The 16548-nt window shown below is 43.8% G+C and overlaps 1 protein-coding gene across 1 annotated transcript in view; it reads right to left on the bottom strand.

Annotated features, from left to right (window-relative positions):
* The window catches only part of LOC117539135 (glutamate receptor ionotropic, kainate 5-like), a 358516-nt gene that overhangs the window by 16551 nt on the left and 325417 nt on the right, over window positions 1–16548 (bottom strand). The window contains exon 9 of the mRNA XM_034205164.1: window positions 4450–4611. Within this exon, the coding sequence (XP_034061055.1) occupies window positions 4450–4611 (162 nt within the window). The remainder of the gene's footprint in view (window positions 1–4449; window positions 4612–16548) is intronic.

The following is a 16548-nucleotide window of genomic DNA, read 5'->3' as shown; positions in this document are numbered from 1 at the left end:
CCATCAAATCTATGCAAAATGGGAAATCCCCTGGTCCGGACGGCTTCACAGTCGAATTCTACAAGGCGCATTCGTTTCTTTTGGCCCCAATTCTAGCAAGGATGTATAATGATTCCCTTAAAGAAGGCAGATTACCTCAAACCCTGTCCATGGCATCCATCTCTCTACTATTGAAGAAGGATAAAGATCCTACTCTTTGTGGCAGCTACAGACCAATTTCCCTCCTAAATGTTGATTGTAAAATACTGGCTAAGATTTTGTCCCTCCGCCTCCAACTCGTGATACCTTCTATAGTTCCGCTTGACCAAACAGGCTTTATGATAGGGAGACACTCTTTCTTCAATACCAGGAGGCTACTTAATGTTATTTTCTCGCCCCCGTCCAATGTCCCCGAAGTCATAGTTTCACTCGATGCGGAAAAGCTTTTGATAGGGTAGAGTGGAGCTACTTGTTCTTCATTTTAGAAAAATGTGGCTTTGACTCCAAATTTATTTCTTGGATTAAACTTTTATACGCCTCCCCTTCTGCATCGGTAAACACAAATGGCATTCAATTGTCTGCCTTCCCTCTCCAACGTGGGACACGCCAGGGCTGCCCGCTTTCTCCCCTATTGTTTAATTTAGCCATTGGGGGTGTCCATCACCAGCTCCTTTAAAGATCTGTTTCCCAAAAATTTTCAACCACTCTTAGCTAAATGCAAATCGGATCTATCTAGGTGGTCTTCCCTTCCCTTATCCCTTGTTGGCCGTGTCAATCTTATTAAAATGGTAATTCTGCCGAAGTTCTTATATCTCTTCCAGAATATCCCAATTTGCATCAATAAATCTTTTTTCACCAGTCTTGACAGTCAACTAAATGCGTTTATTTGGGATGACAAACCCGCCCGTCTTAAAAAATCTATTCTTCAGCTCCCCAAGTCAGAGGGCAGCTTGGCACTCCCGAACTTCCGTCACTACTACTGGGCCTCTAATATTAACCGACTCCTTTACTGGACTGGCCCCAAGACTCCTAACTCCAGCCCACCATGGGTTCACATGGAGATCTCCTCCTCCTCTAGCTCTTTACACTCTTTGATTTGCTCCCAACTTCCCGTAATGACGCACAAAATCTCAGTCAACCCAATTGTTACCAGTACTATTAAGATTTGGCTTCAATTCAGAAGGCAACATGGTGTTGTGCGTAGACGGCTCTGCTAAGATTGTTCCCTAGTTTAGGTTTCATGTTATGTGTTTAGATAGGTTCCTGTTTTATTTTGATAGTCTTGTCTACCCTCATGTGTCGAAAGTACGTTTCCTGCCTTGTCTGTTTTCCCACGGTTGTGATTGTCTAATTGTCTTCACCTGGTGTTGTCTGTCTAGTATATATAGTTCTCGTCTTCCCCTGTCTCGTTGCCAGATTGTCTTGTGTGTTCCAAGCCTTTCAGCGTAAGATCCTTTTGTCATTGTCCACAGAGTTATCGTCCATAGAGTTAGATTAGTGTATTAGTAGTTTTTGTTTTGTTGCTTTATGTATTCAGTGTGTTATGACCTGTCTACATTAAAACACTTTATTTTGATACTTTGTTTGTCTCTGCATCGTGCATTTGATTCCACGCCCTTGTACAGCCCTAACATATGGCTTACACAGAGCCTCAATCCAAGCTCCGATTCTAAATAATCACTCATTCTCTCCATCCTGCTCGGACCCCACCTTCCGAATGTGGGCTGCCAACGGGCTTGTCACAATCAGTACTTTACAAGGATGGGGTTTTCTCTGACTTTGCATCCTTGTCAGCCAAATATCACCTGCCAAACAGTCATCCTTTCCGCTTCTTCCAAATTAGCCATTTTGCTCAAAAGCAATTTCCCCATTTTCCCAACCGCCCCCCTGAGTCAGGAATTGACCAGTTTCTCACCCTTGATTGTGACCAAAAAAGGCTGGTATCTACTATTTATGGGAAACTTGCCTCCTTTGACCTAGCCTCTACTACATCTATAAAAGAGTCCTGGGAGGGTGAGATGGGTGTATACATATCTGACAGTAAGTGGAGGGACATTCTTCGTTTGGTGCAAATCTCATCTATCTGTGCTAGGCACGGTCTAATGCAGTGTAAGGTGCTCCACAGGGCTCACCAATGCTAAACTAGCCAACATATTTCCTCTTAGAAGCGATGCCTGTAACAGATGCAAGCAATCTCCTGCCAATCATTACATTACATTACATTACATTACATTGCATTTAGCTGACACTTTTGTCCAAAGCGACTTACAATAAGTACATTCGACCAGGAAGACACAACCTTGAAGAAAACAGAATCATATAAGTACATCATGTTTCATAGAACCAAACATTTCAAGTGCTACTCAACTGGCTTTAAGTAAGCCAGTCCTTTATTAGTATAAAAGTGCTTCGTTAATAGTTCTAACGCTCGAAGTGGAGTCACACACATATCACACGCATATGTTTTGGTCATGCCCCAGCCTGAATGCCTTCTGGTCTAGTATTTTCAAAACCCTTGAGCAGGCCCTTAACACACCCATACCCCGTAACCCTCTAACTGCCTTGTTCGGCGTCCCCCCAACACAGAACATGCCCACCACGACCCAGCGTGTCATCGCCTTCACAACCCTGCTGGCCAGGCGTTCCATTCTTCTTAAGTGGAAGCACGTCTCCCCACTCACACATGACAGGTGGATACAGGAACTATTACAGGGTATTAATCTCGAAAAGATACGATTTTCACTACAAGGATCCCTGACACTCTTTCATAAGACCTGGACTCCCTTACTACTGCTAATCAATGACCTTACAATCAACCCTGATGCTGATGAGGTGTGAGTGAACCCGGTGGGGGGGGAGGAGAGACCTTCACTTCCCCCTTTCCTTATCTCCCTAATACATTGACCATTACTTTTTTTGTCTTCTCCGTTTCCTCATGTAACTTGCAGTACCGTTATTTCCCTGGTATTTATTTTTACTGACTATTAACATGAAGAAGCATCCATATTTGTATGTAATCTTCAGTTATTGGTCTTTGTATTTCATATAATTTCTACCCCTCTTTTCCTTTTTTTCTTTCTTTTTTGATGCTGGCGTTTTATGTTTTGTAACTTTTTGATTTATGTCTTGTTTATAATGTGATCATAGCCCATATGGGTGAGGGTGGGGGGTGGGAGGGAGGGGTGAGGTAACTATTTAATTTTCCTACAGACCATCTTCTATACATGTGTACCTACTGTATTGCCATTGTGATGTCTGTCAAAAAGCCAATAAAAAGATTTTGAAAAAAAAACAAAACAAAAAAAAACAATAATCGTGGCTTGATATTGAGTAAGAACATGTTTTTATGAACCCCACAGCTTCCGTTCTTCTAAGGCCCGACCGGACAAAAAGACGTGCTGCAGGCACGAAACATACTACCAATAGAAATACATTGCTTTTAAAATTGTTCTGTGTGACACGAAAAAAAGGTGAAAATCAAGTTGGTGAACACGAATCAATAGATTAAATGTCGTGACTATAACACGAAATGCCGTGAGACTGGGTTGCGTTAGGTAGTCATTTGTTAGGATTCACTGTTTTTAAGACACATAGAAGCTTAATGCTGGAAAAGCGGTGAAAGGGCCTTCTGCTGGCATTGCAGTTGTTTCTCTATAGAGAGAGTGGGGCCGATTAGGAGAAAACGCTACCCGACAGCTACGCTGAAAGTTCCAACGATTTCAACTTTGACCTAGTTATTTTTCAACACTCAACCAATCAATCTGATAACAGCTATATGTAGCGGTGCAAGCTAGCAGATGAGCTAATATAGAAACTAAACCTATCAAGCTGTTTTCACTGAAAGGCCCAGCCTCACGGTCTCGCAGAGAGCAAATCACGTATCATGTGAATGCAGCTTCAGACATTCACCAGTGGGTATTTACTGACATGTTTTATGCTGTGGAACAAGACTTTAAAATCTCTTCTGCTTGTGTTAACCAAAAGCCTTATTTCAGGCATCTAACCACAAAAAACAAAAGATAAAAGTTCTTAAGGTTTGAAATCAAAGTTTTAGGAATATTTCGCAAACCCCAGCAGCTGCCATGTTTGGTATTTCATCCAACAGTAAACCTAAAGGTCTACCTCTCTCTGTGTAACAGTGCACCGGACTCAGGGACACTTCTGTCCCACAGGCTATAAGACTGCTAAACTCCTGAGCACTGAAGTGCCTTTATAACTTTATGCACTCATTTGCATTACACATATTCATTTAATATGACTTAATTCATTTCATATTACAATAAACTGTATTCCTTTACAGCATTTACTTTTAGATTAGATGTATATATAGTTTACTTCTTACGCATTTATCGGCACATTGGTAACTTGCAACATGGAACTTAGGGTTTTCATTGCCATAACTACACTGTAGCTACTCTGCATATGACAATATTTTAATCTTGAACAGAAATGTCCATTGTAATCCTTCACCGAGGGGCCGGGGTAGGGGCTGAGGGTGCAGCCTTCCCTCCAGGAGAGGTTGAGGCTGCGGATGAACTCCAGGTAGAAAGGGTGAGTGCTGTTCAGCATGGAGAAGCCCAGGATGTTGGACTGGTCGTCCACCACGTCATCCAGCCGCAGCAGAGGGAAGTCCTGAGGACAAAGAGGAAACAGGAGAGGAACAATGAGCTGCAACTTCAGTCTGTTTTATATTTTTCATGTGTGCAATTTGGAGTTTTGAGATACCATAACCCTTTGAGATCACAGGGAGAAGAACGTCTCAGAAGGTGAAGGGTGAAAGAAAAGACCAAGGAACATGAAGACAGAAAACAACAAAAGGCTTGATTGGGGTTTGCTTTTGTAGCCAGCACAACGTTATTTTTTAAATTCAGAGCAGGATTACTGCAAGAGAAAAAAGTTTTTAAAAAAAGATGGACTGCAGACTTCAAATATTTCCTGAAGGCGAGTGGGTGCACGCTGAGCACTGATGTTGAAACAAATCAGAATCAAAGTGCTGCTTGGCCCTTTGAGGGTTTGTGAAACATATGCTGTCAATGAAACATTCAGCTTCAACTGTGTAGAGAAGCAGGTGCTGCAACATACATATCCACCACGGAGCCATTCATATAAGTTACATTGGGATTTTAGCCTTTGCAGACCATTTACATGCACAAAAACCTAAAGAACATACACAGGAAAGGGAAAACCCCAAAAGAAGATTGATGACTATGATTGTTCACATTTAGTTAATGGTTATAGACAGTTGGTTTTACATCACATTCTAACACCATTCATACACACACTCACACACTGAGGGCGGGGCTGCCATTCAAACTGCTCATAATCTATTCCAATGCTTATTCACAGAAAGGCAAACCGATGGATTTGCCTTTGGGAGCATTTGGGGTTTAGTCCATGCAGGCAGGCCCGCCCCTCCCTACACGCAGATCACGCAGATTGCGTGGGGCCTCATCTTGCGGAGGGGGCCTCATCTAATGCGCAAATGCGGCGCAATTAATCGAATGCACAAATGATGCACTCCGCAGTTACCCGGCTGCGAGGCTCCGGGGAACTAACAGTTCACGAGCACACCCACAATTCAATTCAGAATTCACCCATCCACCAGTCATACATGCTGCCATATAAGGTGCACCTGCTCAGAAAGGAAACATTCACACACACTCACACACTGATGGCCATCAGGAGCAGTTAAGTGGAAAGTATCTTACTCAAGAAAACTTCAACATTTCGAGTTCAGGAGCTGGGGGTTGAACCACTGACCCTCCCCTTGGTGGACAACCGCTCCACCACTTTCATCTGTGATATGCACCGGTGAAGATGGCCGCATTGTCTTTGGCTCTCTCCAACTCTGCTCTTTTTTCGTATTTTGTTTGTGTTTATTCAACACACTCTCACTCCCTAAGCGTCCAGGAGCGACGCTTGGTCAGGGTGTCCGTGGCGTGCAGTTGTGACGCGCTGAGGCTCCTTCAGCTTCATAAACGGACGCAAAGAGCTTTCAACTGATTGCAATGTATTCCCATCGGTGGCGGTATTTGACACTCAGGGAAGCACCGCACCCGTTTATGTCGGCAGCTCTTAAAGGCAATGTGAGCGTCCATTCCCATTGGATAACGGATAATTGTACACCCGGAAGTAAGTATTCTCCTTACTGTCGATTGATTTGACAGTGATATCTGTACTACTCATCAACTCAAAAACACCAGATTATCTTTCTTAATTAAACGACATTGATAGGTTTAAATTGTGTACAATGCTTTTGTGCATAGGCGGCGCGTGAGGCTCAGGTTTGGGAAGGCTAAATAACTTTTTTTACCTGACGCTGCCCGCCTCCGGCGTCTATAGAAAAGAGATCAACTCAGTGTGCGGAGTTTAAATCTCTCAAGTCATATTACAGGATAAAGGAAATACAGTTTAAACTGCCGTATGCAGAGAAGACGCCGACGTGTCGCACTTATCATTCATATCACATCATCAATCAGATCATCGATCATATAATATCATAATATATCATATATCTCCTTATCTGAGTCAGCTGAGCCGTATCTGGCCGTGCAACACTCACAGTGTCACATACTGTATGCAGAAGTATTATTTTAAGCAACACATTATGTTGACGAAACACTCGAGTCAAATGTAATTAAAGTCAGATCCACTCGTGTCTTAGACGGGGCAGTGATATCATAAAACTGTTGTATGCTTTCAAACACTCGGTAGTTTATTTTTTAACGAGTTGTTCTGTATTCTCCTTGCAGGTGCAACTCTGTGGCTTGTATCCTGGATTATATGTTTAAGTCATCATGGATGTTTAAAGTTGATATTTGTCTAATATTAGTTTACTTTTCATTAATGAAGTATGATGTTGCGCTGTCAGTACACTTGTCCCTGTTTGTGATTGGTCAAATGTAGCTAACCCCGCCCCTTTCACATGAACGCGCTCTCAGCTGGAGAGAGAAACCCTGGCTTGATTTACCGAGTTGATAACCAGCGCCGTAGGACCGCTCAGCGAGATCGCGTTTGTTAGTTTGTTGTAGTTAGTTTGTTTGTTACTCAAACATATCCAGGGTCTGTTGAACTGGCTTCGTAGTACAGGGCACAGGTGGCTAGCAGCGCTAATGTCAAAGACACAGACATTATACATTATATTTGTATTTTACCAGGATGCAGTGACACACATATTTGGGAAGGCTTAGCCTTCCCTAGCCTACAGTACCCGCCGCCCCTGCTTTTGTGTTTTTCCCCTTCAATGCTGAGAAACAACTTGTTTTCTCTGAAATGTGGAGCGCCAAAGAGACTGCACTACCCACAATCCCCAGCTATTGTTGTGCCGACGCCTGTCCGCTTTGCGACAAACCCCGTGATTAATCTTCATTGGATGTTGGAGTGGTAGTGCGCCAAGGTTACGCCGAGCGTCAAGCTCTTTGAAATGGAACGAAACCACGGCAGACTATTCAAAACTGGACTCGAACGCCCCCCGAGAAATACACATGCTGGCTATTGTGTTTCGCAATGTTCTCTATGGCACGTCTCTACTGGGAAATGTAGTTTTAAAAGACGTTTTCGTTTTTCCCACAATAAGAAGTTGACAGTATTAAACTGTGTACAGCCCTGGAGGTTTAGGCGATAGGAAACACATTGGTGTGTACACATTTAAAACATGTAATTACTAAATGGGTGAAAATCGCTTGTGTCCATAATGGGCAGCATTATTATATACCCACATGACAGCTCATTGTTACTTTGTAATTCTACTCCACTACAATTCAGAGGTTAACCTGGTATTTGTACTCCACTACATTTATTTTAGTTACTTTGCAGATTCTGATTAATGATGTGAAATATAAACAACCCTTAAAGCAGACTTTAGTTACACCTGAGTAAAATTCAGGGAAGGTGATTGTCAAGTGCCAACAATCAGGAGAGATATTTGATAGTTGGTGCTTGAGAAGACTAAACATTTATCTGCAGATCTCTATAAAGTATATTCATTACTCGTTATTCTCTACTAATAGTTCATTAAAGACTGTATATTATGGCTATTTTGCACATCCCTTTCAAGATTTCAAGATTTTCAAAGGTGTATTGACATATCATATACACAACTACGGTGTAGTTATGCAATGAATGAAAAACTTGGGTCACAGGTTCCTCAACAGTGCATTACAAGACATCTATCAATATGTGTGCATACCTCCACCATTAAACTGTCATGTTCTGCACATTCTTATTCTATCTACATACATAAGAGTATAATTCATATGTATAAACTATTATTTTCTGCCTCGCTCATGAGAGTAACAGCTGGCGAAATTACAGCCTTGCCTACTGATTTTAATTTAACCATATATCGAGCCCGATTGTCGATTTCAAATGTGTGCTCTAAAATGATATTTATAAATGACTATTATCATTATTATAAGCAAGACAATAAATGGCAAAGATATGTAGAAAATAAACGTATTTAAGATACGTGCATAACAAACGTAACGTGGGAGAAAATACGTTTATAGCTAAACGTAATTGAGAATGCAGTTTAGTTCTGTGGGAACGTAATTTTTAGGAGACAGGGTTGGATTTTTTTTGTATCAATTTATGTTTCATCCAATCACAGAGCTTGTTGACTTATCACAAGGTTTGTCAAAGCGGACAGGCGTCAATAATAGCTGGGGATTGTGGGTAGTGTAGTCTCTTTGGCACTCCACATTTCAGAGAAAACAAGTTGTTTCTCAGAATTGAAGGGGAAAAACACAAAAGCATTGCACACAATTTAAACCTACCAATGTCGTTTAATTAACAAAGATAATATGGTGTTTTTGAGTTGATGAGTAGTGCAGATATCACTGTCAAATCAATCGACAGTAAGGAGAATACTTACTTCCGGGTGTACAATTCTCCGTTATCCAATGGGAATGGACGCTCACATTGCCTTTAAGAGCTGCCGACATAAACGGATGCGGTGCTTCCCTGAGCGTCAAATATCGCCGCCGATGGGAATACATTGCAATCAGTTGAAAGCTCTTTGCGTCCGTTTATGAAGCTGAAGGAGCCTCGGCGCGTCACAACTGCACGCCACGGTCACCCCGACCAAGCGTCGCTCCTGGACGCTTAGGGAGTGAGAGTGTGTTGGTTTATTTACTTTTTGTCTTTGCTTTAAACATGGTTCGCAACATGCAAGCTGAACGCACCAACTCTGTTATACAATATAGCAGAGAGGAACTTCTTTACATCCGAAACTCCGTGGAAAATAACCCACGACAGACAATGGGGATACCTGAGAGACGCAAAAACAGGACCAAAAGAGGGTGCCGGGCCGGGCTGCTGGTCAGACTGAGGAAACGAGAAAACCGACCCCCTCTTCCGAGTATTCTTCTGGCTAATGTTCAATCCATTAAAAATAAACTAGATTAACTCAGAAGTCGGTCATCTGCTACATTGGTAAATGCATCGATGACGTGGTACAGAAGGTTTCTGTATGAACATTCCCAAATCAAAAGCCCTGGATAAACGGCGAGGTTCGTACCAAGCTGTATCAATCCAAGTATCAATCTAAATATGATCTCTGGAGAGCAATTAGCAGCGCAAAGAGACAGTACAAAGAGAAGGTGGAGTCTGACTTCAAAGGCTGTAACACCCTAAGACTTGACTAAGAACAATGACAGATTACAAAGCGGCAGCGGGGGGTGCTGCGGGACTGTCTGCGTGCGCATCTCTCCCAGATGAGCTGAACTGTTTTTTGCACGTTTTGAGAGCAGCCAGGCTGTGGAGGCAGAGAATGATCAGGAGCCCTGCCCTTTTGCTTTAAACAGGGCAGATGTGTGCAAATCCTTTAAAAGGGTTAACCCACACAAGGCTCCTGGACCTGATGGCATCCCTGGCCGTGTTCTCAGGGTGTGTGCGGTTCAGCTGGCAGAGGTGTTCACAGACATCTTCAACAGGTCCCTGCTGCAGTCTGTAGTCCCCACATGCTTCAAACACCCCACCATCGTTCCTGTCTCCAAAAAGTCAAAAGTCACCAGCCTCAACGACTACCAAAACCTTCATCACCTCCTCCCTCCCTGACTCTCTGGACCCCCTGCAGTTTGCCTACAGAGCAAACAGGTCCACAGACGACGCCACAGCCCTCACCATCCACACTGCCCTCTCACACCTGGACCAGAGGAACACATATGTGATAATGCTGTTCATTGATTACAGTTCAGCCTTCAACACCATTGTGCCCTCCAAGCTGGTCATCAAGCTCAGAGACCTCGGGCTCAACAGCACCCTCTGTGACTGGATCCTGAACTTCCTGACGAGCAGACCCCAGGCAGTGCGGGTGGAAAACATCACATCCTCCACTCTGATCCTCAACACCGGAGCCCCTCAAGGCTGCGTGCTCAGCCCTCTCCTCTACTCCCTGTTCACTCACGACTGCGTGGCCGCACACAGCTCCAACACCATCGTGAAGTTTGCTGACGACACGACCGTCATCGGCCTGATCACCGACGGTGATGAGACGGCGTACAGAGAGGAGGTCGGAAAACTGACATCTTGGTGCCAGGACAACAACCTCCATCTCAACGTCAGCAAAACCAAGGAGCTGATTGTGGATTACAGGAAGCAGCAGAGAGAGGGACACGCCACCATCACCATCAATGGGACTACGGTGGAGAGAGTCAGCAGCTTCAGGTTCCTCCATGTCCACATCACTGAGGACCTGACATGGACTCATCACTGAGGACCTGACATGGACTCATCACTGAGGACCTGACATGGACTCATCACTGAGGACCTGACATCACACCACCACCATCACCAAGAAAGCTCGACAGCGGCTCTTCTTCCTCCGCAGGCTGAGGAGGTTCAACATGGACTCCAGGATACTCTGCAACTTCTACAGGTGCACCATAGAGAGGATCCTGACCTTCTACAGGTGCACCATAGAGAGGATCCTGACCTTCTACAGGTGCACCATAGAGAGGATCCTGACCTTAAGATTTTCAATGACATAATTACTCTGTAGCTATGTTAGTTTGACAATAAAGAACCTTGAACCTTGACAGACAGAGTGTCATCATCATTTAGCGGACTCTTCAGTGCAGTTAAAAATATGTTGTATGTAGCATCTTTACTGTGGAGGGGAGTTATTTTTTCAACAACATGGTCCAAAACAATAAGCTTCCAACAGACATCCAGGAAATATAATGTGCTGAGCTGTTCAGCACAACTACTAAATGGACTGCTCTTATATAACGCTATTCTCGTCTTTACGACCACTCAAAGCTTTTACAGCACAACTCAGCATCTCATACAGAGGCAGAGCCACCATACAAGGTGCAAACTAGTTATTCAAAGTGATACACACTCACACTCTTCTGGCCATGTCATTGTGACCTGGCATGGGGTTCAGTATTTTGCAACATAGTCCCCCCCTCAGCCCGGTGGACGCCGCTCTGCCTCCTCAGCTTCACTGTGAGGTTAATTTATTTTCCCCAAATCCCTCCAACATTTACTTAACTACTCCCCAGTCAGGAAGCGGCTGCTGCTGCTGCTTTTGTTGATGTCGCTGCCCGTCTGGTTGCCATTTGCCAAATCAATTTCAGCTACAGCCAAGAACACAGTCAGACTGTGGGCCTGCCAGCCATGACAAAGAGCAGTTGGCTGAGAAGTCTCCGCGGCAACGCTGTTGAGAGGAAACACTGTGACAGGATCCAGAAGGACAGCCAGCGACTGCAGTTCAGACAGGACGTCTCATCAAACTCTTCAGCAGGCCCAGGAGGCTGGACAAGGTCAGAGCTGTCAAAAAAAAGCATGTGACCATCTCTGTCTCAGATTTGTGAGAGTTTGAAAGAGCAATAAGTAAGATTTAGACTCTTCCCTGCCTCATCCAGCAGAGCAGGACTTTCATATCTCTGCACCGCTTTGATTGATTACTAATCAATACGTGTGACTCACAGACTTTAGAAAGTCCTTCTACTCCGACTGGAACATTTCACTGCCCCACTGATTGAGCGAGAGAGAGAGCGCACCGGTGCCAGCAGGGATCATGTTGTTAGCATCTGCACTAACGGACATAAGGAGCTGTTTGTTCCCCAACAAGCTGGAGGAGAGTCCTCTCCTGTCAGACTGAGAGGCTCAGGTGAGCTAAAGGACTCTGAGTGTTTAGATAGTACTTTAGCCTAAGTTATCTCAGTGGGTCTCAAACTGTTTGCTCACAAATTATGTAAAAGATTATTTCTGAGGCACGCCTTCATATGATCATTATAGTTATAAAAAAATAAGAGGATAAATGAAAAACAGTTACGAAATACTACCTGACAGTAAAACAAGAATAGGGTTAGGGTGAGTGATTTGTAAAATATCCATAAAGAAAAAGAAAATCTGTTTACAGTTGTGTTTCATATGGATATTGAGAGATGTATCCATAGATCTCTTAATTTTGCTCTCAAAGTGCACCAGATGGATGCTTTTAACTTCAATATTAAAAAAAAAAATCTTCCCGGGGGAGCATGCCCCTGCAGGAGGTTAGGTCCGCCCCCAACTTGTAAAAAATAGCACTTTACCCCTGCCTATATGCCGTGAGCTGATTATCGAGCCTTCATTGAAACAGTCACGGGTGTACTGTGGATGTGCGTGTGGGGAGTGTTGCAGTAGAACATTCCACTGTAGCGCCCGGTAACTTCCTTGATCCGCACCAGTCTGGTTTCAAGGCAGGTCACTCCAGATAAACTGCTCTCCTTGCTGTCTCTGAGAAACTGCACACTGCTAAAGCAGCATCCCTCTCCTCTGTAATCATCCTTCTGGACCTGTCTGCTGCATTCGACACGGTGAACCATCAGATCCTCCTTCGCACTCTCCAAAAACTTGGAGTTTCAGGCTCTGCATTTTCCCTACTCACCTCATACCTCAAAGACCGTACCTACAGGGTAACTTGGAGAGGGTCAGAGTCCGACCCTTGTCAATTAACTACAGGGGTCCCTCAGGGCTCTGTCCTTGGTCCCCTCCTCTTCTCTCTATACACAAACTCGCTTGGATCAGTCATTAGCCCGCATGGTTTTTCATACCACTGCTACGCTGACGACACCCAATTAATTCTGTCCTTTCCCCGCTCAGAGACCCAGGTCGTCGCACGCATCTCTGCTTGTCTAGCGGACATCTCTCAGTGGATGTCTGCTCACCACCTCAAGCTCAACCTTGACAAGACTGAACTGCTTTTCCTTCCGGGAAAAGATTGTCCCACTCTTGACCTAACAATCAACATCGGCACCTCTGTTGTTTCCCCGACTCAGACTGCAAGGAATCTGGGTGTGATCCTAGATAACAAACTGTCCTTCACTGCAAACATTGCTGCTACAACCCACTGCTGCAGATACACGCTTTACAACATCAGGAGGATACGTCCCCAGCTGACCCAGAAAGTGACGCAGGTTCTGGTCCAGGCTCTCGTCATCTCACGCCTAGACTACTGCAACTCCCTCCTGGCTGGTCTACCTGTATGTGCCATCCGACCTCTGCAGCTCATCCAGAATGCAGCGGCTCGTCTGGTCTTCAACCTTCCTAAATGTTCCCACACCACACCGCTCCTCCGCTCCCTTCACTGGCTTCCGATAACTGCTAGAATCCACTTCAAGACAATGGTACTTGCGTACCATGCTGTGAATGAATCTGGCCCTTCCTACATCCAGGACATGGTTAAACTGTACACCCCAGCACGTGCACTCCGCTCTGCATCAGCCAAACAGCTCGCTGCACCCGCACTGCGAGGCGGACCAAGTTCCCGTCAGCAAAAACACGTTGGTTTGCTATCCTGGCTCCAAAATGGTGGAATGAGCTCCCCATTGAAATCAGGACAGCAGAAAGCTTACACATCTTCCGGCGCAGACTGAAAACTCATCTCTTTCGACTCCTCTTCGAGCAATACAATGAAAAACACAAAACAAAAAAAAAAGCACTTAGATATAGTGTTAATTTCGTTGACTAAAACTATGACGAAATATGTTCGTCAACAACCTTTTTTTCCATGACGAAAACGAGACGATGACGAGATGGCACCGACGGCAGTAAACAATAACTGTAACGAAATCATCATGCAATATCGTTGACGAAAAGTGCCAAAATCTCTCTTTACTTTAGTTGACGAAAAATGAGGAGACTAAATATTATCAAAGATAACGTTACATCTCTGATAGTCAGTTTTTCTCCCAGCAGTTCCATTTCCGGTGCTGGGGCAGGGCAGCAGCTGTGTGTCTGTGCTGCGCGTGGCGGTAGATTTGAATTACACCGGGCAGCGGCACACTGTGAACTGTCAGGAAGACTCGGGTCTAACTCATGGTCTAACTAACCTTATTCAACAGAAAATAAAATGGCAACAACAGGGCTTGGGAGCAGTGGTCGCACTCGCGTTAACCGTCAGCGCGAGTGAATGATAAATTGTGCACTCGACGGATAATAATGGATTATGACGGAAATGTTACGATCCTGTCCGTCAAAATGACTGACAACGAAAAAGTACAAAGCCACCACTGCTTGGGAGAAAGAAACGATGTGATATTTGGGCCCATTTTTGCTACAATGAGGCGGAGAAAAAAAGCAACAGCATTGTTTTATCATAAGGGAAGCAATGTGGCCATAACACAGCTGGTAAAAACACCACAAACCTCATACTCTCTGCAAAGCTGCATTCTTATTCATTCAACCTGTGTTTTTCATCAAATAAGGACAAGATATAATCTTATTGTGAAATACGTTTGACTAAAATGACAAATTATTGGTTTTGGCTAGACTAGTTTGAATGAAATGTTCAATCAATCAATGTTTATTTATATAGCCCAATGTCACAAATGTTACATTTGTCTCAGTGGACTTCACAGTTTGTACAGAATATCAGTATGACAATACGACACCCTCTGTCCTTAGACCCTCTGTCCTTAGACCCTCACATCGTACAAGGAAAAACTTCCGGAAAAAACCCACAGTTTTAAAGGGAAAAATGTGAGAAACCTCAGGGAGAGCAACAGAGGAGGGATCCCTCTCCCAGGACGGACAGACGTGCAATAGATGCCGTGTGTAAATTGAAAAGATAATACATTTGCAACATAGGTAGTCCAAATGTTTGGAAATGCATGTGTGTATAATAGGAAGATGAATCCACGAGGATATCCATCCAGGACCTATGATCCAGGACCATAGCCATGACTCAAGATCCAGGGCTCGCGATCCAGGACACAGGACCGCAGGATCATCCATGACTCCGGATCTCAGCGTACATAGACACCAAAAAGAAATACATTTGGGGAAGCTGGGTTAATCCAACCCAGTCTCACAAAAAAACGTGTAATAACTATGTTGGTCCACAACGTAGGACGTAGTATATCTACAAAAACGCCTCTGAAATTGTAAGATGTCTACGTTTTTTTTCACCATTCATTCCAATGGCTGGCTTCTATGTCACGTGATCTTCACATTTCTCCCTGCAGAAAAAAAAACATGGCCGACCTTCGTTTTATTCTCGGTGTAAAATGCCTATTTTAAGGTTAGTTTGGTCATGAAAATGCGTTTTGATGTCATTTCATGTGAGAAATATGAGTTGTTATTTAAGATTATGTGTGCAGTGGGTGTACATGATCTTTAGTTTGCGAGTTATTATGAAGATTACTTCAGGAAATTGTGTCTATACAACGTTTTCATTGTTACCAAGATGGTTGCTAGGGACGCTGCTATCGATATTATTTCTGTTATGTTGTGTAAAATGGTGTTATCTTTATTGCTACCCCCTTCCCCGTCAATGTATAGTGTTGGTCCACAGTGCAAACGTATTAGTTATTAGCTAGACTTTTATTTAGCATCTCAAAACACATTTAAACAGCTTCATGCCCGGGAGGCGAAGACCGGCAGTCCGGCTCACTAAAATGTCCGTGCAGAACAATACCCATGAAATGGGATGGGACCACGGCAGACTGTCCAAAACTGGATTTGAACGGGTCCACCGCGTCCCCCCCTCCCCCACCCTGTTCCCAGAACTACACATGCTGGCACGTCTCTACTGGGAATTGTAGTTTTAATAGACGTTTTCATATTTCCCATAATAAGAAGTTGCCAGTATTAAACTGTGTACATCCCTGGAGGATAGAGGGTGTCGTTTTTCTCATACTGATATTCTGAACAATCTGTGCTGTTGTATTTGCTGTAAAGTGTCTCTACTGTAGGCTAATTTTATTATATGTACAGCACTTTGGCTCGACCAAAAATCGTTTATAAATGTGCTATATAAATAAAACTTGATTTGATTTGATTTTGGAGGTTTAGGGGATAGGAAACACTCAAATTAAAAAAATATAATTAATAAATGGGTGAAAATTGCTTGTGCCCAATGGGCAGCATTAATATATACCCACACGACAGCTAAGGTCAGAAGAGCTTTATTTAACAGCTGGTCTTATGTCTGTGATCCCTCCTGTTGTTAATTGATGAGCCTGAAACATGCACTTGTCAAGGTTCAGAGGCACATTTTGCAAATCTGGCAGTAGTCATCGATCAGCTTAAGATAAGATATACTTTATTGATCCCAAGTTGGAAACATTTGCGTTACATCAG

Source organism: Gymnodraco acuticeps, unplaced genomic scaffold (genome assembly GCF_902827175.1).
Source record: "Gymnodraco acuticeps unplaced genomic scaffold, fGymAcu1.1, whole genome shotgun sequence".
Lineage (NCBI taxonomy): Eukaryota > Metazoa > Chordata > Actinopteri > Perciformes > Bathydraconidae > Gymnodraco > Gymnodraco acuticeps.
The sequence above is the reverse complement of the archived record's forward strand: the minus strand, read 5'-3'. Positions and strand labels throughout refer to the sequence as shown.